The sequence below is a fragment of the Carcharhinus amblyrhynchos genome, chromosome 8 (genome assembly GCF_965287045.1).
Source record: "Carcharhinus amblyrhynchos chromosome 8, sCarAmb.v2.hapA, whole genome shotgun sequence".
NCBI classification, from domain to species: domain Eukaryota; kingdom Metazoa; phylum Chordata; class Chondrichthyes; order Carcharhiniformes; family Carcharhinidae; genus Carcharhinus; species Carcharhinus amblyrhynchos.
In genome coordinates, this window is record NC_137331.1 from 27,696,793 (window position 1) to 27,720,769 (window position 23,977).

At 40.3% G+C, this 23,977-nt stretch overlaps 2 protein-coding genes across 3 annotated transcripts in view; one reads left to right on the forward strand and one right to left on the reverse strand.

The window, feature by feature from the left end:
• Positions 1-23,977, forward strand: part of tmx3b (thioredoxin related transmembrane protein 3b) — a 139,332-nt gene that overhangs the window by 106,602 nt on the left and 8,753 nt on the right. The window contains exons 10-15 of the mRNA XM_080193786.1: positions 9,867-9,965; positions 11,648-11,705; positions 16,253-16,306; positions 18,308-18,364; positions 20,480-20,609; positions 21,542-21,610. Coding sequence (XP_080049912.1) covers positions 9,867-9,965; positions 11,648-11,705; positions 16,253-16,306; positions 18,308-18,364; positions 20,480-20,609; positions 21,542-21,610 — 467 coding nt within the window. The remainder of the gene's footprint in view (positions 1-9,866; positions 9,966-11,647; positions 11,706-16,252; positions 16,307-18,307; positions 18,365-20,479; positions 20,610-21,541; positions 21,611-23,977) is intronic.
• LOC145346476 (uncharacterized) lies at positions 1,723-18,895 on the reverse strand. 2 transcript variants are annotated; one of them, XM_080193788.1, is made up of 4 exons: positions 18,674-18,895; positions 14,906-14,978; positions 12,374-12,410; positions 1,723-3,392 (listed from the first exon to the last, which is right to left on the reverse strand). In XM_080193788.1, exons 2-4 carry the CDS (start codon positions 14,973-14,975, stop codon positions 2,990-2,992), a joined length of 510 nt encoding a protein of 169 aa, XP_080049914.1. In that variant the 5' UTR covers positions 14,976-14,978; positions 18,674-18,895; the 3' UTR covers positions 1,723-2,989. The 2 variants fall into 2 exon arrangements, with proteins under 2 accessions (XP_080049914.1, XP_080049913.1); XM_080193787.1 differs by lacking the exon at positions 18,674-18,895 and having other exon boundaries at positions 14,906-15,035.

The following is a 23,977-nucleotide window of genomic DNA, read 5'->3' on the forward strand; positions in this document are numbered from 1 at the left end:
TGGATCTGATGGCCTGTATCCTAGAGTTTTGAAAGAAGTGGCTGTAGAAATAGGGAGTGCATTAGTTGTAATCTCCTAGAATTTCCTAGCTTCTGGAAAGGTCCTAGCAAATGTAACACGTGTGTTTAAGAAAGGAGAGGAACTAAACACAGGAAACTATGAGCCAATTAGCTCTGACTTTGTAACGAAGTATTGACGATAACCCACTACCATCAGACTGGCCTAGCTCTGTCATAGGGAAAATGCTAGAATCTATTATTAAAGAAGTAGTAGCAGTACTTTTAGAAATTCATATTATCAGGGAAGATCAACATGGTTTTGTAAAAGAGAAATTATGTTTGACAAATTTATTAGAGTTCTTTGAGGATGTAACAGATAGCATGGATAAAGGGGAGTCAGTAGATATTGGGCAGAATTTTATCAATTTTAGCTAACTGTCAACTCAGGTGGGTAAAGCCATGTGTTGACCTCTGGTTTCACTGTTGACATTTACCACCTTATCTTTTGACACTTAAGTTACAACATATTCCTGGAGGGGGATCCTACGATGGCATGCTGGCAGTGACCCCACCAGCACCTCTAGCCTTTGAGAAAGCAGGGCGCCCATTAAATTAAAAAAAATCCCCCTCTCCCCATGGATCTCCCTGGCATTGCCACCTGGCACTGTGGCACTGTCCCCTTTGGGGCGGAGCCAGAGCAGAGAAGCCTGTTAATGAGATGTTAATGTATGCTGATGGAGTTCCTGATACTACTCCATGGTGGGAACGCCATTACGTCATTTGTGGGAGGCGGGGGACTCCCATTGGATTCACGCCACCACCAGCTTTCCCACCCACAGAGAATTCTGGCCCTAGTGTATTTGGATTTCCAAAAGGCATTTAATAAGATGCCACGTAAAAAGTTAGTACTGAAAGTAAAAGATTATGGTGTTGGAGTTGATATATTAGCATGGATAGAGGATTGGCCAATTAACACACAACAGCTGACTAGATCTTCTGCAAAGTGCAAATTGTAATCAGATTGCCGCGCTGCTCGTGCTTTTCTGCACCCTGACTTTACTTCGCGGTTCTGGCCAGGACTTTTGAGCCTGGCTTCTTCAGAAATGCGAAGCGTGAAATGTGCTGAAGTCTGGAGTAAAAACTAATAAAAGATTAAAAGACACAAGACAATTATTTGGGTCAGTATAATTGTTATTAAGTATGTAATTGAAAACAATTGTTTAAAACCATATTTGAGGCAGTTATGGAGGGAAAATTAGGGATGAAAGTTTTTTTGAAGAAACATTTTGAATGATTCAGTTGGTTCGATAACAAATTCATTATATTGAATATTGGAATTAACAACTTCAATTATATATGACTGTACCAGGAATTTCAGCTTGTGAAGAGAAAGAGTGTACTCTATAATGTATAGATTTTAAAATGCCACTGGGATATTTATTAACTAAGAAAACATGGCAAACTATAAATACATAATTATTCCTGAAAAAATGACATTGGCGCCCCAACAAATTAATCCACAAAATAATCGGGTACAAATTCAAATCTGCAGTGTTGAACTCTGCTATGAGCTGCATGAATGAGATAGAGAATCGGGTGAACTGGTGTGACGACAATAATCTCTCTGTCAATATCAACAAAATGAAGGAGATTGTCATCGACTTCAGGAAGCTTTGTGGAGAACATGCCCCTGTCTACATCAACGGGGGGGGGGGGGGGGGATAAAATGGTCGAAAGCTTCAAGGTTTTAGCTGTCCAGATTGCCAACAATGTGTCCTGGTCCCCCCATGCTGACATTATAGTTAAACCATCAAAGCCTCTACTTCCGCTAAAGACTAAGGAAATTTGGCATGTCAGCTAAGACTGTCACCAACTTTTACAGATGCACCATAGAAAGCATTCTTTCTGGTTGTACAACAGCTTGGTATGACTTCTACTCTGCCCAAGACTGCAAGAAACTATAAACAGTTGCAAATGAAGCCCAGTCCATCACACAAACCAGCCTCCCATCCATTGACTCTGTCTACACTTCCTGCTGCCTCAGCAAAGCAGCCTGTATAATTAAGGACCCCACGCAACCCACGACATTCTCTCTTCCACCATTGGTGGGGAATTCTAGAACCAAGGGACATAGATTCAAGATAAGTGACAGTAGGTGTAGAGGGGGCTACACCTACTTATATGTGAAGAGTGGTGGATTCTGGAATTTACTGGTGGTGTAGGCTAAGACCCTAAAAAATTTCTAAAAGTATCTGGATCTGCACCTTAAGTGCTACAGGACTATGGGCCAGGTGCAGGAAGGTGGGATTAGAAAGGGCACCTGGGTGTTATGGGCTGGCATGGACCAGATGAGCCGAAAGGCATCCTTCTATGCTGCAACTTTCTATGGTTAAATGAGAACACGTACCCTGACTTCTTCAGTCACCTTTTGCCTACAAACTACAGGTTATTAGTCTCTTGCCAGTAACTTGATTCTGCAGGACTGAGCATGTGCCCTTTCTGAAGGCAGTAATTATTGGTAAATCTTCCCCATCATTAGTTTGACAGAAAGAAGTCTAATCTTTCCATTAACGTGACTGACTGTCGTGTGGAATGACCAAGCAAGCACACAGTTATATTAAAACACTACTAGTGGATTGAGAAAAAGGCTGACCCACCATTTTGGAACAGCTAGGAATGTGCAGTAATTGCCCATACCTGAGGAATTAATAAATGTAAATAAACATTTAAAACACTTGTATTGATTAAAAGTATTGATTAAAAGTGCAGGCGTGGGGAGAAGTTGACTGGAGCTATTTTCTTCAGATTTGTGATCATTTTAATTTATTGAGTGATTTGCCCTAAAGATAGCTGCCAGTAAAACAATATGATAACCAGTCCTGATAAACACATAACAGTTGAACAGTTTGAGATTGATAATATATTTAAAATATATTATCAGAGTACAACAGAGATTGACAGATGACCTTTTTGCCAAATACAAACCATTGCTACTTCATTAATAGAATGGCCTTGTCTTTTAGTAATTGCTCAATGTCTCCATTCCAGGTTGTTCTGGAAGGTAGTTGATAACCTCGTGACAGTGCGTCCAACACGAGTCCTATTACAAAAGGTGTCCAGTAGTCACAGTTTTTCAATGAAGAAGAACGACACAAGACTTTCAAAACAAACTGAATGCTGTCATTTGTATTTGAAAGTATAGCTTGTGTCTGTTTTATCTGAGTATTGTCAAAGAAAGGTTTCTCAGACCAGTATTGTAGCAGAATGAGGTTTTGGGAAGTTGCCTGAACCACGAACATAGAACTTTCTGCATCATTTTCAAGAACCTCGATGGAAAGGTAGTCTGCATCGAGAGGTTGAGCCATGATGTCAATTGTTGGAGATACCTGTAGGCTAAAAGAGCAACTGTCAGTAAAAGTGGGAAGGGAAATTTTTTTTGTTAATTAAGTTCTTTGCATAACTTGCTCTATAGATGAATTTAAATTGGTGACTGAGCACAAAGTAGCTTTGAATTGGATCATTTCTAGATTGCTGTCATAGTTGACTAAAAAGTTAGATTTTGTAAGTTCACTGGCTGTACTATTTTTTTCATGCAGTATTGTTGTAGAAGTGTGCCATACTCTTTATAGTTGATCTATTAGGTCAAACCTGATGATGATTGCCAATAATTTGATTTGCCCCTCAGATTTAAAAAAAAGCCTATAAAGTTGCTTATGGAATTGCACAAAATGCAAATTGGTAACTGTGCAGTGAGACAACAGAGCATTTGGGACCTGAGTGAGTAGAACAACCAGCAGAGTTGGTTGCCTCAACTAATGAGATTTGAAGATTGGAAAGTGAACCTGAAGGGTGAAGTAAAAGGGCTAAATTCAATTTCTGATCAAGTGCAGGAAGAAAGGTAAAGGAGGAAAGCAAGATTGGATTAAGAGAGACAGAAAGGAAAAAAATGTTTTCTGACAATGTTTTTAATATCTCCCGAAATAACCCAAGGAAGAGGCTCCATACTAAAGTAGCTGTTGGGAAGGTAATACCTACCATGTTATCGTGGTTGTATTTAAGTTTGTAATGCCTGAAGGTTATGTATATTAAGGCATAAATAATAGTCTCACTAATTTTTTTCAGCAAAAGCAATTTGTGATGAAAAGTGTTAAGATGTGCATAAAAATATAAGAATTTCAATTGTTTTCAGTTATGGTGATTAATTTTTCAAAATATGTTTAATATCAATTGACTTAAAATGGGTTGTAATTATACGTGAAGGTACAGCTTGAGTAGAAGTATTTTGACAACCAGATTTCTAACCAACTTATCAGTATCCTCTTTTTAACAAATAAAGAGGAAAACAATGTTTAATGTTAAAATATAACTTCTGATGATTTTTTGCTCTAATGTTTGCTTTAATGTTTTGCTCCCTTTTCACTTTTGTGAATAATGCATTATCCATAACTTAATCTGTCCCTAAACTTTGGAGGCGAGAAAGACTGTGAACTACCTTTAGTTTACAATGTCACTCTTCTGTTTCATTCTGCCTCACTGTTAATTGCAACACTCAATGATCACCACCACACCATCATCACAAATAACTGCTATAGTTATTTATATAGATGATCTGGAGGAGGGAACCGAGTGCAGGGTGTCGAAATTTGCTGATGACACCAAGATTGGGGGAAAGGCAAATTGTGCGGAGGGTGTGGAGAGTCTGCAGAAGGATCTAGATAGGCTGGGCGAATGGGCCAGGAAATGGCAAATGGAATTTAATGTTGGCAAGTGTGAGGTGATCCACTTTGGTAGGAAGAATGGTAGGAAGGACTATTACTTACATGGCGAAAAACTGCAGCAGGCGACGGTGCAGAGGGACCTCGGGGTCCTTGTGCATGAGTCGCAAAAACCCAGCTTGCAGGTGCAGCAGGTGGTCAGGAAGGCGAATGGGATGCTGGCCTTCATAGTGAGGGGGATTGAATATAAAAGTAGGGAGGTCTTGCTGCAGCTGTATAGGGCATTGGTGAGGCCGCAGCTGGAGTACTGTGTGCAGTTTTGGGCGCCGCACCTGCGCAAGGATATTTTGGCCCTGGAGGGAGTGCAGAGGAGGTTTACTAGGCTGATACCGGAGTTGAGGGGATTGAGCTATGAGGAGAGGCTGAATAAACTAGGCTTGTACTCGTTAGAGTTTAGAAGAATGAGGGGAGATCTCATTGAGACGTATAAGATGATGAATGGGATGGATAGGATAGAGGCGGAGAGACTCTTCCTGCTCAAAAAAGACAGTAGGACTAGGGGGCACAGCCTCAAGATAAAGGGGAGGCGGTTTAGAACGGAGTTGAGGAGGAACTTCTTCACTCAAAGGGTGGTGAATCTCTGGAATTCTCTGTCCGTTGAAGTGGTGGAGGCTGCCTCGCTAAATATTTTTAAGAAGCGGGTTGATGGGTTCTTGATAAGAGAGGGGATTAATGGTTATGGGGAGAGGGCGGGAAAGTGGAACTGAGCCACGACAGATCAGCCATGATCTTATTGAATGGCGGGGCAGGCTCGAAGGGCTAGATGGCCTACTCCTGCTCCTATTTCTTATGTTCTTATGTTATGACCATGATGCAATTCCCCTTCTCATCTTCCTAGACCTTCTGTAACTTTTGAAATAGTCAACCACATGCATCTTCCTCCTGACTTGTGACTCCACTCTTCCCTATCAGATTGTAACATAGCATCCCCAGAAGTTACTTCTCTTTCTTTCTGACAACATTCCCCCTGCTGCACTCCAAGTAGCCTTGGTCTTCTTTTCAGTGTACAACCCCATGGCAACATTATCCATTTCTGCTTGTATACTAATGACAACCATCTCTACCTTTCCCAAATCTTTAATTAACTCGGTGCCCTTAAAATATTTAACTAATATCCAGTCTTGGATGAGTTCCAATATCTTCATTTAAGCATTGCGAAGACAGTGTCTTCAGCCATTGCTACAGATTTCATGCCCTTGGCATTGATTCACTCCACTTCCCAGCTTTCATCTCATGTTGAATCAATCTACATAAGAACATAACATAAGAACATAAGAAATAGGAGCAGGAGTAGGCCATCTAGCCTTTCGAGCCTGCCCCGCCATTCAATAAGATCATGGCTGATCTGTCGTGGCTCAGTTCCACATTCCTGCCCTCTCCCCATAACCCTTAATCCCCTCGCTTATCAAAAACCCATCAACCCGCATCTTAAAAATATTTAGCGAGGCAGCCTCCACCACTTCAACGGGCAGAGAATTCCAGAGATTCATCACCCTTTGAGTGAAGAAGTTCCTCCTCAACTCTGTTCTAAACCGCCCCCCCTTTATCTTGAGGCTGTGCCCCCTAGTCCTACTGTCCTTTCTGAGCGGGAAGAGTCTCTCCACCTCTATCCTATCCATCCCATTCATCATCTTATGTGTCTCAATGAGATCTCCCCTCATTCTTCTAAACTCTAACGAGTACAAGCCTAGTTTATTCAGCCTCTCCTCATAGCTCAACCCCCTCAACTCCGATATCAGCCTAGTAAACCTCCTCTGCACTCCCTCCAAGGCCAAAATATCCTTGCGTAAGTGCGGCAACCAAAACTGCACACAGTACTCCAGCTGCGGCCTGTCTGCAATCTACATTTAACTTCAAGTTCAGCTTCTCAAATCATATTCACGCTCCCAAAGGTGATCTATTTTCATAGCATCACCTATCTTTCCCCATCTGCAGTGCAATTGTTCAGCCATTTCTTTTGTCATTTATAAAATTAGCCAGAAGAACATTAGAATCACCAGCCAAGCACTTGTGTGCTGTTAACTTTAGTCCATCCAGATCTTTGCCTGTGTCCAATCCTGCACCATTACCCAACTCACCCATTTCTTGTGTCCTTGCTGACCTATATTGGGTGCCAACTGTCCAACATTTAAAATTCACATCCCAGATATTTATTTTCATGATCTGGCATGCCACCATTCTTTCCACAATTAGCCACCCTCTGTTTCCACAATTAGCGTACAGTAGCACAGTGTTTAGTAGTGCTGCATCACAGCAACAGGCACGCACCCCTCTCCGCGCAGTTGACTCTGCTGAGCAACTGGTAGTTTTTTAAAGTATAAAACTATATTTAAAAAGTATTACTTCCCTACCTGGTAGCTGGCTGATTTTGAGCTCCTAACACATCTCGACAATTTTTAACTTGATTCTAGCAAGTTAAGTAAAATCCCTACTTCCTTATTAACAGTACTGCGTGTGCAATTAGCACTGGAGTGAATGGGCACATTTTTGTGAGGTGTAGATACAGGCAGCTCCAGAAAATGACTTCCTTCTGCCAATAGGCTATCATAACATTCTTTATTGGCTAAAATACATGCTCATGTAAAATATTGTGAGCTTTGCAAATTTCAATTTGCATACTGTAACATAGGTAATGCATTCTTTGAATAATTCATTAGTTCACTTTATCTCTCTATCATTGAACAGTTGGTTTGGGAAATGATGACGTATTACATATATGTGCCAGGTAGATAAGCAAAATTCAAATTGATCTTTAGAAACGGGAGTAACTTTAGAAATAGCCCTTGAGCCTGCTGGCACCATTCAGTGAAATGTTGGCCGATGTATATCCTAACTCCATTCACCCACCTTGGTTCGTATACTTCTTAGTGCTCTTGGGCTAGCTAAAAACTATTGATCTCAGACTTAATATTATTATTTGAGCCTTGATCTACTGTTTTTAGTGGGAGAGTTTCACACTTCTGCCATGTAGAAGTGTTTCCTAACATCTTTTCTCAGTGATGTGGCGATGTTGGTGTTGGACTTGGGTGGGCACAGTAAGAAGTCTCATAACATCAGGTTAAAGTTCAATAGATTTATTTGGAGCCACGAGCTTTCAGAGCGCTGCTCCTTGACTCATTTGAAGAAGGAGCAGTGCTACGAAAGCTCATGATTCCAAATAAACCTGTTGGACTTTAACCGGGTGCTGTGAGACTTCTTACTGTCTTCTCAGTGGCCAGGGTCTGATTTTAGAGCTTTGTTCCCTTGTCCAAAACTTTCCTCAGTAAGAAGTCTGACAACACCAGGTTTAAGTCCAACCGATTTATTTGATAGTAAACTCAAAAGCTCTCGAGGTTCCCTCTTCATCAGGTTTCACCTGGTGTTGTCAGACTTCTTACTGTGTTTACCCCAGTCCAACGCCGGCATCTCCACATCAAAACTTTCCTACCAGCATATCTGTTTTATTTCTTTGAAAATTCTTAAAACATTAAAAAAAGCTCTTAACCTTCATATTCCATAAATTACAACCCTAGTTTATGATCTAAGCTTTAAAGCCATGGTAACATGCTGCCAAATCTGCACTGCATTCCTTGCAGGGCTAATATATCCTTTCAGAGGTGCAATGTAGAGAAGTGTACAGAATGCCTCAGATGTTATCTAGTCAGGGCTTCGTACAGCTGGAGCAAAACTTGCTCCTGTTTGCTTTTGTGTCTATGAAGGAAAGTCACTGGAAGTTAGCTCTAGGTGAAGACTGCTACTGATACGTGGCAGCAGGATCTGATTTTATAAACTGGTAGTTCATTTGTTCAGTTATTGGCCAGTTCACCCAGAGTTTTGTTTTACAGTCAGTTGGATGTTGTGAGGATTTCTGTCCGTTTTATATGTAAAGAGCCATCTACATCTATCAAGGAACAGACGTTTTATGCTTCCTTTAATTTTATTTTCATTTGAGTGGACTTTGAAAGGATATTGAGAGTACCTGAACATAGTTAAGCCATATCTCATGCATATGCTCCTTGGTGGCTTCTGATCTTGGAGCCCTTGTAGCTGTTTAGAAAAACTGCATATGTTTAACTGTGAAATGACAAAGCAATGTGCTGGAAATGTGTATCTAATCAATCAACATTCGACAAGTGAAAGATAATGTCAGTGTTTCTGGTGTAAACCGCATCCAAGTTTTTGGCTATACTCGCAGTTAGTTGTAACACATTTATTTCTTCCTTCTTCTTAGTCTGGGGAACTGAGGCTAAATGGAGCACTGCTATTGCTACCCTAGCTGAGGTTAGTACAGATTGCAGATGGAACCAAGGCCCCCTTAGTCTATAAAGTATTTAACAATGTATTTACCAACTGAGTTATCAGGGATTTAAGGAACACTGTTTCTGGAGAATTACAGATTTGAAATGCGAGTATAGGCAAAATAATGACTTCTCAGAAAGCCTTACTCGGGATCTTATGGGAGTTAGCTGGAACTGATGACAAAGCAGATAATATTTGTTCCAGGGAAGAAACAATTGTGATGGGCCAAATGATCTTTCTCTTTGCATGCTTTCTTATGTTCTATTCACTCATCCAACCTTCCCACAGGCTACAACCTTCCCACAGGCTACAACCTTCCCACAGGCTACAACCTTCCCACAGGCTACAACCTTCCCACAGGCTACAGCCTTCCCACAGGCTACAGCCTTCCCACAGGCTACAGCCTTCCCACAGGCTACAGCCTTCCCACAGGCTACAGCCTTCCCACAGGCTACAGCCTTCCCACAGGCTACAGCCTTCCCACAGGCTACAGCCTTCCCACAGGCTACAGCCTTCCCACAGGCTACAGCCTTCCCACAGGCTACAGCCTTCCCACAGGCTACAGCCTTCCCACAGGCTACAGCCTTCCCACAGGCCACCACCTTCCTCAACCCCCAACAAGTTGACCAACAAGTGGAATGATAATAATACCTCAGTTGTGTGCAAATGCTGAATATCTTTAACAGAGTGAGGAATTAATGTTTAACAGTTCTTTGGTGAAAAAAATATTTTTTAAATGATGTGTTGACTTTATGTTTAAGTTCATTGACAAAATTGACTATATCTGTTAAGCTTTTCTCCCCCTCCCCTTCAGAATACGAAGATGGTGATCTGTCCTCATGGGTGACCAAAGAAAGATTTTTAGGCTATGTTCACATTGATGGTTTCACATTATATGAACTTGCAGAGACAGGTGCGTTACAGTTTCATTCTTGCATCCTTCGTGAATATTTTTTGTCTTAAAATGGCATATTTCTTTATAGTTTGGAATAGTTCTTAAATTTGAAGAGTTTTTATATTTAATTTGCTAAAGGTTTACATCCTCATGCTGTAAGTTCCTGGCTTTATCTAAATTTTTGGCAGATTTAGAAAGTGAAAGGTGAGTTGGATGTTCATAGAAAAATGGCGATTGGTCTACAGCACTGAACCAGAAGAAAAATGGACCATTGATCTAAGGGGCTCAACATTATAGAGATGGCAGGTTTGTAGACAAAATCTAATGGGTGGCAGAAATCAAATTTTAAAATGGAGATTTACAGTATACTGTAAATGGAAATGACTCTTCATTGAGCTTTAAGGTCCTCTGCTGCAGGAAACGACTGCACCGGTTTAATGAGAAATTGTTCCGTGTTATCTCACCTCCAGAAGAAGGGAAGAAAGTTACAGGAAAAGATCCACAAACTCAAATGTGGATGAAATTTTAGTTTTGAGAATTGCCCCTGAATTTGATTGTAAACTAAAAATACTTACAATTTGGCAGGATGATTTTCTTAAGTGCCTGTAAGTCATGAATTATGTGCTGAATTAATTGCAATGCCGGGTTTACATTACAGTGTATGTCCCATATGCCTCATATGTATTCTTGCCCTCAGAGTAATAAACTCAATTAATGCTTAGTTCAGAATTTAGAGTTGCCTTGCCCACCAGAGTTTTTTGGACTTTAAAGTGATCTGCAGGATTCTATGAATGCTACTCTCTCAATGTGAGCTGTTTTACCTGTTTTATTACATTTTCTGCTGTCAGAAATAATTTTACAGTAATTGTGAAAATTTTGCACTCTCTGGTCGAACTACCTCAATATATCAAACACTTCAAAAATTAAAATGCTATAGAACGTCGTATTGGTTGACAGATGTCAAATGTGCATCATATTTTGAAGTTCTTTGAATTCACTTGTCACATTAGCTTAAAATTGCAGCTAAATACCAAGATATTTCCAAAAAAAAACAAAATGGAAAGTTGGGGTGACACAGTGGTTAGCGCTGTTGCCTCACAGCGTCAGGGACCCGGGTTCAGTTCGCAGCTTGGGTCCCTGTCTGTGTGGAGTTTGCACATTCTGCCTGTGTTTGCATAGGTTTCCTCCAGATGCTTTGGTTTCCTCCCAGTCCAAAGATCTGCAGGTAGGTGAATTGGTCATGATAAATTCTTCGTCTGTGTGCCCAAACAGGCACCGGACTGTGGCGACTAGGGGATTTTCACAGTAATTTAGTTGAAGTGTTAATGTAAGCCTTGCTTGTAACAAATAAATAAACTTCAATGAAAGGGGGAAAAGTAGGTGTAAAGATGCAGAAAATAAAAAAGTTGGTGTGTAACATATTAAACAAATGGAAAGCAAAAGCGGGGTGGGAGAAACACCCAATGGTGTTGATAAGCCACCAGAAAATCTGACTTAACTAATTGTGTTCGTATGTTAGCCATAAAGTTTGACTATTTCTAACTTTTTATTCTGATGCTTATCTATTCAAAAACACTTGGTGCTCACATTAAGAGAGTAGTGTTCATGCATTCTTTAATTTGAACTGATTTGGTAGAAAGATCATTCTTTGCAAATTTTTATGCTTAATGGAATTTTTCATGTCTGCTTTACCTCTTCAGGAAAACTGGTGGTGGTTGCAGTTATTGACAGCACAAATTCATCCGAAGAGCATTCTAGGTGAGCCACTGTTCTTAGTAGACTTGCTGGCCCTCTAGAATTGCCCTAGAAATTCCAGGAATTGTCAGTTTAATCTACTGGACACATACAGGCAACCTGGGAGAAAGGCTCTTGTGGCATTTGAGAGAGGAATGTTTTTCATTTTCTTTCACCACTTTGATTTATGAGTTGTAAAGGTATTGGAGATAGGGGTGGTGGATGTGTGGGGAGAGAGAGAATATGTCATCTTATGGGGTAGGGTGGCAAGAGGCATGTGGTGAAACCTTAAGCAATATGTTCAACCAGCATTGACAGCTTTAATGTACCTCAACAGTACAAGTTCAGCTAAATATTGCTTAGTATCTAGCATTGTACTCCCAAAAAACTGACACTTCTCCAAATTTTTGTCATGCTGGAACAAAGTAAATATTTAACACATGCTGTGTATTTTCCAAGCCAATCTTCTGTAATCTTGTATACTGTACTATGATGGCAGTGGTCTGGAAACCGGAGACCAGGTTGAGATTTGTTTTTTAAGCCCTAATATAAATGACCCTGCTTCTCAATGCAAACTTTGTTACAAGTTTAATATTAAATATTCCTTTGTCAGAACTATAGGAAAATGGTATGAAACACTCTCTTCTACACCCATTCCCCATCCCTGACCCACACCCTCCAATAATACTTACAGAGGCACTGTCATTCCATAATGCTGCTGCAAGTATCCTGTGGAAGTCAAAATAAAGATACAGGGTTGAGGGAATTCTTGAAAGCAAAAGATCTGCTTAATTAATGATTATTGGTGTCAAATATAATGAGGAATTGAGCAATGGCATGCTATTTTGAAGGATTGAACCAATGCATATCAGTCAACATATCTGTCTTCAGTTTTTCAATATAGTATTTGTAGGTCTTTTGATTAGTCCCAATCAACTAGGTGCATCTAAGCGTACCTCACACTCAGCATGAATGCAGGATAGTCAACTATATTTCTAAGGGGAAAAAAACTAGATGTACTAATTAAGTGACAAATTTTCCTTGCATAAATTTGACATTATTATCCCAAATAATTCCACTTCCAGTTGGCTGTTCTACTGAATTGTTGTTTTTCTCTCGCATATAAATATTGGCGATGTACATAAAATACTGTTCATATATAAAATATTTATTTGCACATTGAAGTTATTGTCCCATAGTTTGTTCAAAAATCCAGCACAAGTTTGAATTGACCATTTAACATTGCTTTCTTCCCATGCTTGTGTTCCTCAATAACAGGCAAGCCAAGATGGAGGGAAGGAAAATTAGAGGGATATCTGTGCCTTCGAATTAAAAAAATTCAACTTAGAAATCCAATAATGAAAGTTTCCTATCAACCTCGTGAATTTGTATTCACTTCTTGATGTTCTGGTCCCAACGTATGTGAAACATAGCCCTTGCAAATAGATTCCATATAAATATTATGCAGGTGGTGTCTCAGCTTTGAAATGCTACATCCCACGAAGGACTTTTTTGTATAAGGTCAGAATGAATGCTGAGTGATCTGTACATTTGCCCCAGATTTACTACCTGCTGTACTTCGCTTTATTTTGAACACTATAAGCCTGAACAAATTCTGTCTGAAACTATATTTGGATTATTCTAAAGATAGAGTTTACTGCCCTTCAAACAGATGAAATAAAAGTTATAATCATCATGTCTTGAGGCAGTGTATTCCTTCATTTTTATGATTTTGTCATTGGTCAGAAAAGTTCTTGCTCATTTCAGCTCCCAATAACCAGGCATCTTATAGGCAATGTAAGGAAATCTTTGTGGGTTCCTGCCCTATAAACTCTGTGCGAGGTTACTTTGATTCTGCTAGTTGCAAAAGTTGCTTTCTACCAGGATGTAAACTCATCAGTTTCATTGAAGAGTGACAACTAATATGACAAAAGGGAATATCGTCATTAGATGCTCTTAGATCATGTACATAAGTTTAGTACGTTCTTGTAGCTGCCTCAGTGAGGCACCTCAACTGCAAGCTCAAAACAAGATGTGTCAGAACAAATTTTTATATTTTTATTTTATCTTTGTAAGCAAGCATTATCACACAATAATGTGCAAGTCACATGGAACATAGTATTACAAATTCAAGTGAGAGAGCATATTCAAAAGTTCAATTTACTCGAGATTTACTGCAAAAGATGTGTAAAGATTTTGGGGAGTGCATGTTTATAGGTGTAATAGGATGTTCAGTTGAGTTGAGTATGCATGGACCTCATTTTACATAAAAAGCTCCAAATAAGCATAGAAAAGGATCTAACTGGCTACAAGTATAGGTCCCAGAGATTAAACCATTATCAGCCAGTAGCTCCCATTGATCTAATGTGTTATGTACTAAAAAAAACCTACAAAATAAGAAATGGAGTAGGAGTAAGCTGTTCAACCCATCAAGGCCTGCTCTACCATTCAGTAAAATTGTGTTTGTTCTTCTATCTCAGTTCCACCTTCCTACACAATTGAGGAATTAATGATTAGCTTGCCAATTTTTCATGCAGGTGGTTTGGATCTGCTGTATCAATACTCTGATCAGCTCTTACACATGCATAAGAGAAATAAATCCTATTGATTTATGACTTTAACTAATTCTGTTCACTTTTATTAAACAAATTGTGAATTGTCTTGATTTACCAATTTTGTATCTCTCATCTACACCCTCTGAACTCATCTTGCCTGAAAAATGTAGCGTTTGCCTTTCCTTTCCCACTAAATGGCTGACTGCTCATCTTCCTTTCTTGGCCCTTGTGCTAACTGATACTGTAAATACTTTGCTCACCTCCAGTTCTGTCCCTTTGACTTTCAAAATCACTGTCATCATCTGTCCAAAAAGAAATCCCAACCAGTGACTCATCTCTCCTTGCAAACTACCATCCCATATTCAACCTCCTTTTCCTCTCCAATGATCATGAACATGTTGCTTCTCTTTGCTGCAAGTTCCTGTTGGAATCTCACCAGTCAGTTTTCTGTCTAGACCACAATGCAATAGTCACAAATGACATCCTTTGACAGTAACTATGATATATTATCCCTCCTTGTCTTTGCAAACTTTGACATAGTTGAAGTCACCATCCTCCTCTTCAGTCGCCTAGTTCAGCTGGCTGTTCTCACTTGGTTCCACTCCTACCTATCCAATTGTAGCCAGAATATCAATAGAAAAGACATCTCTTCGCACTATACATCATTACCTCCACAGTCCATGGGTTGATCACAGATCCTTTCTCTTCCTTCACGTTTGGATCCTTCCTTTGGCAACATTGTCTGCAGAGATAAAGTCAACGTCCACATGACACCTGAGTGGAACACCCTGTCACCTCCTTCAGTCCCACCAATGCCTTTTTAGTGCCAGGTTGTGTGTCTGATATCCTAATCTTAAGGAAACAAAATTCCTTCACTTAAACCATTATCCTAAACACATCTCCACTTCCCCACTTTCTATCCTGACATCAATTTCATCCATTTCCATTGCTACTGACTCAGGCTAACCCAGACTTCTTGCAACTTCAGTATTCCATTTTGAGCATACTCTGGGCTTCTAAACATTTATTTTAATATTGCTTCAGTCACAAAAGCTGGTGTGACCTCCTCATCTGTGTCTTTGTCACCTTTAGCCTCAAAAGTACCAACAATCTTTTTCCTCTCCTTCCATCTTCCACCCTCTGTAAACCTCAGCTTATTGCATAAACTTTCAGCCTGTTTCCTGCCCTTGCCACCCCTCAGTTCTGCCCTTACTGACCTGCATTGACACCTATTCTCCCAAAGTTTTGCATCTGGAGTTTATTTATTATTGTCACAAACAGGCTTACATTAACACTGCAATTAAGTTACTGTAAAAAAATCCTACTCACCACACTCCAGCCCCTTTTCAGCTGCACTGAGGGAGAATTTAGCCTGGCCAATGCATCTAACCAGCGCACCTTTTGGACTGTGGGAGGAAACGCGAACTAATCCCATGCAGACACGAGGAGAACGTGCAAACGCTGCACAAGCTGGGAATCAAAACTGGGTCCCTGGTGCTGTGAGGTAGCAGTGCTAACCATGTGCCACCCATCCTCACAATTGCATCCCTCCATGGCTTAATTTCTCCTCATAGCTGCAAGCCTCTCATGGCCTTCAACCCACCAATTGAAATCTCTATTCACTCCTCCTCGTACACATGCTCTCTTCCTAATGCACCTCTACCTCCTCGTGCCTTCTTCCTGTGCATCGCCACCATCTTGTGCACCACTTTCTCCTGCACTTGCTTGTCTCCTCCCCCTCTTCTACGTCTTGCTCCTCATCTGTTTTGGTGCATTACACGTGAGAAGAAAATGTCTTCTGCTATGCCTCAGAAGAGATTTTTTTCAGTCAAATTCTTTGATAATTTGGGTGACTTTTTTTTACAGACTCTAGTTAGCTAATTTTGCAAAGCTAGTACTCTTCTAGTTCCCTGAACGGTTTTTTTATATATATAGAAACTAGGATAAATTGCAATGCACATGGTCTCTATTGTAAAACTGCTAGTGCATGATTGCATTATTCTTTTTTTTTCTCAGCTTAAAGGCCATTACTCATGAAGTTGCTACTGGATACAGGGAGCAGTTTCACAGGTTTGTTGACAGATACATTGAGAATGTAGTAAACATTTGACGAGGGTAAAAACAGACTTCAGGAGGACCAAGGTTGATAAAATGTGCAAACACACAGCAGACAAAATTAAGTGCAAAGTAGTCTAAAGTGGAAGGAAAAATGAGGAAAGGCAATTGAAATAAATTGGTACAATTTTAAAGAGGGTGCAGGAACAGAGAAATCTGGGTTCACGTAATCTTTGAAGGTGGCAAGAGCAGCTGAATAGGCAGTTATCAGATCCGGGCTTAGGAAGGAGAGGTGAAGCACAAAAGCAAGAAAATTATGTTAAACTTAATAGAACACTGATTAGACCCCTGTTGGAGTGTTACATTCCATTCTGGGAACCAAACTTGAGGTAGGACAGTAAGGCCTTGGAGTGTGTGTAGTGGAAATTTACTCGACTGATTTCAAGGGCTGAGGGACTTCAGTTATGTCAGTTGACTACAGAAACTCACTTCAGACGTAGAATGTTAAGGGGAGGTTCAACAGAGGTGCTCAAACTTGATGAAGAGTTTTGATACGGTACGTAGGAAGAAACTTTACACTGGCAGAAGCATCAGTAGGCAGAGAGTACAGATTTGAGGCAACTGGCATAAGCAAATGGGAGATGAGAATTATTTTTAATGTAGCCTATTGTTCTGGAGTACACTGCCTGAAAGAGCAGTAGAAGCAGATTAAATACTAATCTTCAAAAGGGAATCGAATATATACCTGAAAGGGACAAACCTGAAGAACAGTGAGGAAGGTGCAGGGGAGTGGGATTCATTGAATAACTCTTTAAAAGATCTTTTATCATGGGCCAAATGTGCTGTACTCTGTGATTCCATAAAAGCTTCCTGTCTCCAAGGAAAGCTTCTGAAATCTTAATTCATTCTGTTCAAAGCTCATTGTGGTAGCATGTACATATTTATTTCGATATTAAAGACCTGACATTGAACTTCATTTTCTTTGGCAGTTTGCATATAATCAATATGCTAACCAGAACAAAATAGTGAATTGCAAAAAGACTGTCATATTCCAACAATAAATTTAACTAGGGAAGTATTGCACTGACTCACAGTCTTATTTTTAATCTTATTGATTCAAATTGGGAGAGAAATAAATAAGTGAAAAGCTACATATCCAACAGGCACCTATCTAGGTGACAGATGTACAATCTTTGCATTTTAAAGTGGTATAATTAATATGATACTGCCCATAAAATCTCCGAGCAATCTCCAAGGATAGATCAAGGAATAAGGGTCGTCAGTGATGTGGATAGATTGGAGAAGGTGACGTTTCCCTACCAGCAGAGAAGGCCGAAAGATGATTTATTAGAAGTGTTCAAAATTATAAAGGGTCTGGATAGAGAGAAACTGTTCCCATAGATAGAAAAGTTGAGAATCAGAAAACATCAATCAAGGTGATTGGCAAAAGAAGCAAGGCAACGTGAGATAAAACTTTTATATATATTGAATTGCTAGGATCTCGAATGCACTGCCTGAGAGTATTATGGAAGCATGTTATGATCGGGGCTTTCAGGAGGGAATTGGATGGGAAAGCCCTGGAGAAAGAAAATGTGCATTTTTACAAAGAAAAGGTGAGACTAGTTGCAGTTGCACATCGAGAGCCAGCACAGACAACAACCTCAACAGTGCAGTGCTCACTCAGTGTGGTATTTAAGGGAATATTCATGGTAATGGGGAGTTAGACAGCTCAGTTTACTGGACGGCTGGTTTGTGGTGCAGAGCGATGTCAACAGCATGGGTTCAATTCCCAGCTGAGTTATTCATGAAGGTTCACCTTCTCAACTTTGCTCCTCACCTACTGTGTGATGATCCTCGGATTAAAATCACCAACAGTCAAATCCACCCTTAACCCAAAGGGGAGAATAGCTACTGTCACCTGTTAGTCATTACCACAATCCTCCTGTGTGGAAAAGGGTGAACTGGGGTACTTTAAATATCTTTATTTGAAACATGCCGAATTCAATTTGTTAACAGGAATTTCCAGTTTGGACATATAGATGGAGCCGATTACATCAACAGTGTCATAATGGAGTAAGTGTTTACTCATTTTTAACCAGTTACTTTGAAAAGTAATCATTGTGAAATTTTGTGGCAGGACTCTAGCATATTATTGTCTGTTATGAAATCTAATTTCAGTGTCTTCAACAGGAAATGTTTCTGGGTGTTAAAATTATTGATGGTTGAGTTGTCAGAGGGAGGCGGGGGGCACTCTACTGAAATACTCATTTTAATATTCATATTGTGTGACTTGTCCCACCAAACAATGTACCCTTCCAATCTTATTATCAAATTCTCAGGGAGAAATAAAATTTTACAATACTTTTATTTAATTTGGCTTACCTTTCAATCCTTGGTTTCATTTGCAGTTGAGAGCCCCTCTTTCTTTTTCATTCCAAAAATGGAGGAAAGGAAGATTGTACAGAGAGAGAGAAAAGAGATTCTACGAACATAAAGACAGAAATGCAGGAAGTTAAATAAACTGAAGAAATAGTGCAAGGAATCAGAAACTGAGGAAAAATAGCTAAATTAGAGATGAGGGGACTGGCAATGTGTTTTGACAGAAATACTGAGAGAGGTAATGTAACTTTTATGAAGTGTTACACGTCATTTAATATTTTGAAGGGTTTTATCTTTATTTCTTTGTGGGGAAATTGCATGTAAGAACCACATACAGGAAAATCTGTGCACTCCATCAGTGTTGATTGAGTAAGAAACTATCCTGTTAAATTTTCAGAGGCTCTGCGATAAATAGGATCCTGCAGCAAATTCTAAATTTGTGCCTCCAAGGTCTAGTTTGAGTTCTGGTGCCTTATTGAAGTGATTTAGACAGTTCATTTTACCATAAGTGGCATCACAGTTGGACCTTATACTACTCCTTACATACATAACCATTCTGCAGGGAGATCTCTGGGCAGTGATCAGGAGCAAGAACTCGAATGGATTTTTTTCTCATCCTCTGTAGCGCAGAAGTTTTTTCACCAACGAGAGCAGCCTCACTTTCATCTTATCTGGTATTGGCCCACTCAGTACTGATGCAGGATCAAACCGAAATTTCTAGCTCACCTGGTTTAATATCATGCTGCAGTGCACTTAGTGAGCTATTGGGAGAATCCAATTTTTCACTTTGTTTTTCAGGAGTCTTTAAAGAGTCATTTTTATTTGTAATTTCCCAGGCTAGATTTTATGGCCCTCCACCAAGCATGTTTTCAGCCATGGGTCACTGGCACTGTCACTGGGTTGGCACCAGCCCAACACCTTGATGCCCACCTCTAATCTGATTCCCATAAAATGGGAGGGTGGGTAATTCACCCACTAGGCCAACCACCCCTAACCCTACCGAGGTCCTTAACAGTCCAATTAAGAGCTTCTATCTGCCTCCACTGCCATAAAACTGCTCGGCAGTGGCAGGCGAGTCTGTCTGTAAAAACTATTTCTGAAAGGGCTTCTTTGAAGGAGCGTGAAGTGTGACCGCATCACTTGGGGGAATGCCCTATATGCATCGGTGATACCCTCACAAGATGCCACCTGCCTCTTTGATCCACCCCATCCACCTCCCTCCAAAACCCAGACATTCATATCCCCACCCCCGATCCCTCCCTGCCAAAGACCCCAGGATTTGCCTGTCGTTGCTGTCATTGCTCCTGCTCTACCTCCTCACAATCCCAGCAGTGCTGATTGGCCAGCAGCTTTGAACGCTGGGACCTCCTGAACACTGAGGGACGGAAATCCGACCCGGAGCTCATTTAGCCCACCCCCACCGTTCAGGGTTGGCATTTCTTCCAGGAGGGCATGCTGTGCATGCACCTTCTCTCTCCCTCTTTTCACCCTCTTCCCCTCGCTGCACCCCCCCCCGCCATGAAACCCCAGCTCCACATTCTACAGGAGCCCTATATAAATTGTACTAATTTTGAAATGTGCAAAGGGTCACATCTACACTAATAATTTTAGTGTGGAAGTCCATCAATAAGGACACAGTTCTAATTTCTACCATTAGATGGCAGCATAAGTTCAATTTCATTCATTTTTTTCATTATCAGTTCCATGCCGTTTAGCAAATTTAATGAAAATCTTGAAAAGTATAAACTAGATCACTTTTTTAACCATTAGTATTTGTTTTGAAAATTCCCTTTGTATATTTTCTTTCAGTGAAGTCATTGTTCCTTCCATTGTTGTACTGAATACTTCAAACCAACAATACTTTATACCAGAAACAGCAATCGAGAGCATTGAGGACCTGATTAAGTTTATTAATGACATCGTAGCAGGATCAGCACAAGTAAGTTTTAAGGATAGTAACTAATTTTAATTCAACTTTGCTTGAAAAAACAATGGCATGTTTGACCTCTACAAATTTCTCCCACTGTCCTGTTCCTACATTCACCATCACACCATGGTGGCAGTCAGATTATAGGGTGTATTGTGCATAAACTTATGATTTGATACATAGAGAGTGTGGGCATGCTTATGGAATTAGCCTTTTATGTGAGCAGCAGAAGAAACCCATCTAATGAGTGTTTGAATGGTAAGTGTTTTCTCAGAAAGAGAATCATAAAATTCCTACAGTGCAGAAGGAGGCATTTGGTCCATCAGGTCCTCACTGACCACAATCCTACCCAAGCCTTTTTCCCGTAATCCCACATATTTATGCGGCTACTCCCCCTGACATTCTGGTCAATTTAGCCTGGCCAATCAACCTAACCCGCACATCTTTGTGGGAGGAAACCGGAGCATCTGGAGGAGATCCTCACAAGCATGGGGCGAACGTGCAAACTGCACACAGACAGTGACCCAAGGCGAGAATTGAACCCGGGTTCCTGGTGCTGTGAGGCAGCAGTGCTAAACACTGTGCCACCATGCAGCCCAAAATTGGGAATGTTTTCAATTTAATGTACTTCTCCATGATGGGTCTGGGTTTGGAACCAAGTCAGTTCATTGAGGTGTTTATCAATACAACCACTCCATCAGAAAAGGAAGAATGGTATAATTTCCCTAATAGATATTTCCAGAGTACCAAATTTTGCCATTTTACTTGGACTGAAATACACTATAAATTTAGAAAGTTTGTTTCCAACGTGCTCTTTAACACCCAGGTCTGATTCACAGTCTTGCACTTAATTCTTTTTTTTAGTTCCTAGAATAGTTTTTTTTTTGCAGTTTTGTTTTAATGTTTGATGCTAAATCCAGTAATTTCTTGCACCTGATTTTCAGGCACAAGGAGGGGACAGTTTCTATTATCGCGTTAGAAGATTGTTATATGATGGAAAATCCACCATATTAGTGAGTATCCGCAAATCTCATTTCACTTGCACTCAAATTTATAATTATTGATTGTGTTTTCTAGACGTTCTACATCCTAGAAATAATACATTGTCGGTTAGTTTGTATAAAAATGTGCAATACAACGATTGAGGCATTTTAAAGTTTTTAAAGTATTTCTATAACTGCAAGAAGGATAACATCATTTAACACATTTCTTCTGTTTTCTATCTCTTACAAGAAAAATGCAAAATTAACAATGTTGGACAAATTTTTAATTTAAATGTAAAGAAATGCTACATAGCGCATTGGTAATTTAGAAGATTTCTTGCCTTTCCATGGGTATTTATCGTCAACCCACCCATTACATTTTTGCTTTGGAGATAAATGTCTGAGTAAAGGAAGCAACGTTGTGATTCAAACCTTTGCGCAATAATTATATAAAATAAGAAGTTTGACATGTAAGAATTTTTCCATGATTTAATAGGAATCACATTTTTATTGATATAAAAAGCTTGCTATTTAACGTAAAATAAGTAACTCATCCCATTATTGACTTTGGAGTATACAATTCAAAAGGAAGTCTGTTTTACAATACCTTAACTCTCCTGTACTGAGATCAAACCCCTGAAGCACAACGGGTTTCGCCAAATGTCACTGGACCATATTTAGCACCGTGGTCCTTGTTATCTACTGTTAAAACCACACAGCTTTTTTCCTCACATTTCAACAATCTCCTTAAACCCACCTCCTTGTCCCTTCCATCATTATATTCCACTGGTGCCAGCAGCTCCTAGACTTCTTTGTTACTGACATTGAGGCCATCTATTCTGCTCCTTACATATCGGGCCAAACATCCTCCAGACTAAACTCACAATTTTCTAAAGTCACTCTTTGCTACCCTCACTAAGCTGATCTTCTCTTTCTGCTCCCTTGAATCTTGGAATCCCTACAGTGCAGAAGGAGTCTTTTCAGCCCATCAAATCTGCAATGATCACAATCCCACCCGGGCCCTATTCCCATAACCCCACATATTTACCCTGCTAATCTCCCTGACACTCGAGTCAATTTAGCATGGCCAATCAACCTAACCTGCACGTCTTTGGACTGTGGGAGGAATCCAGAGCACTGGAGGAAACCCACACTGGGAGAATGTGCAAACTCCACACGGCCAATGATCCAAGGCCAGAATTGAACCCAGGTCCCTAGTGCTGTGAGGTAGCAGTGCTAACCACTGTGCCACCCATTCCCACTAAACCTCCAACTGACAAAGTATTCTTTCTAGCCGCCCATGCTAGTTGACCTTGTAATTGGTGCCTTCCTTTCAGGCACTGCTGTCCTCTCTTTCAAAGCCTCACTGCAATTGCACCCTCAAAAAGCTGACGCTTGACCCCTTTGATCTTGCGGACCTCATCTTCAATCTCCGTTTCGTAACAATCAGAATCATAAGAACTAGGATCAGGTAAGTTCAGCCCCTTGAGCCTGCTCCGCCATTCAATACGATAATGGCTGATCTCATCTCAGTCTCAACACCACTTTCCTGCCCGTTCGTAGCTCTTCAAACCCTTACTAATTAAAAATCTGTCTCCCTCTTAAATTTACTCAAAGTCCCCGGCATCCACCAAGCTCTCAGGTAGTGAATTCCACAGACTCATGATCATTGAGAAAAGTAATTTCTCCTCATCTCTGTTTTAAATCTGCCACTCTTATCCCAAAGGTTCCTGGGTACAGATGCTATAGGAAAGATAGAACAGGAGGTAAGAGAGGAGGGGGAGTTGCACTTTTGATTAGAGAAAGCATCACAGTCGTACTGAGAGGGGATATATCCGAGGGTTTGGCCACTGAGTCTATATGGGTAGAACTGAGAAATAAGAAAAGGGAAATCATTTTGATAGGGTTGTACTATAGGCCCCCAAATAGTCAGCGGGAAATTGAGGAGCAAATATGTAAGGAGATTACAGATAGCTCCAAGAAAATAGGGTGTTAATAGTCGGAGATTTTAATTTCCCAACATTGACTGGGACAGCCATAGTATTAGAGGGTTGGAAGGAGAGAAATTTGTTGGATGTATTCAGGAGGAATTTCTCATTCAGTATGTGGATGGCCTGACTAGAGAGGGAACAAAACTTTGACCTCCTCTTGGGAAATAAGGAAGGGCAGGTGACAGAAGTGTTAGTGAAGAATCACTTTGGGACCAGTGACTATAATTCTGTTAGTTTTAAGATAGCTATGGAGAATGATAGGTCTGTCCCAAAAGTTAATATTCTAAATTGGGGCAAGGCCAATTTTGATGGTATCAGGAGGAACTTTCAAAAGCTAATTGGGGGAGTCTGTGGGAAGGAAAAGGGACGTCTGGTAAGTGGCATGGTTTCAAAAGTGTGTTAACCA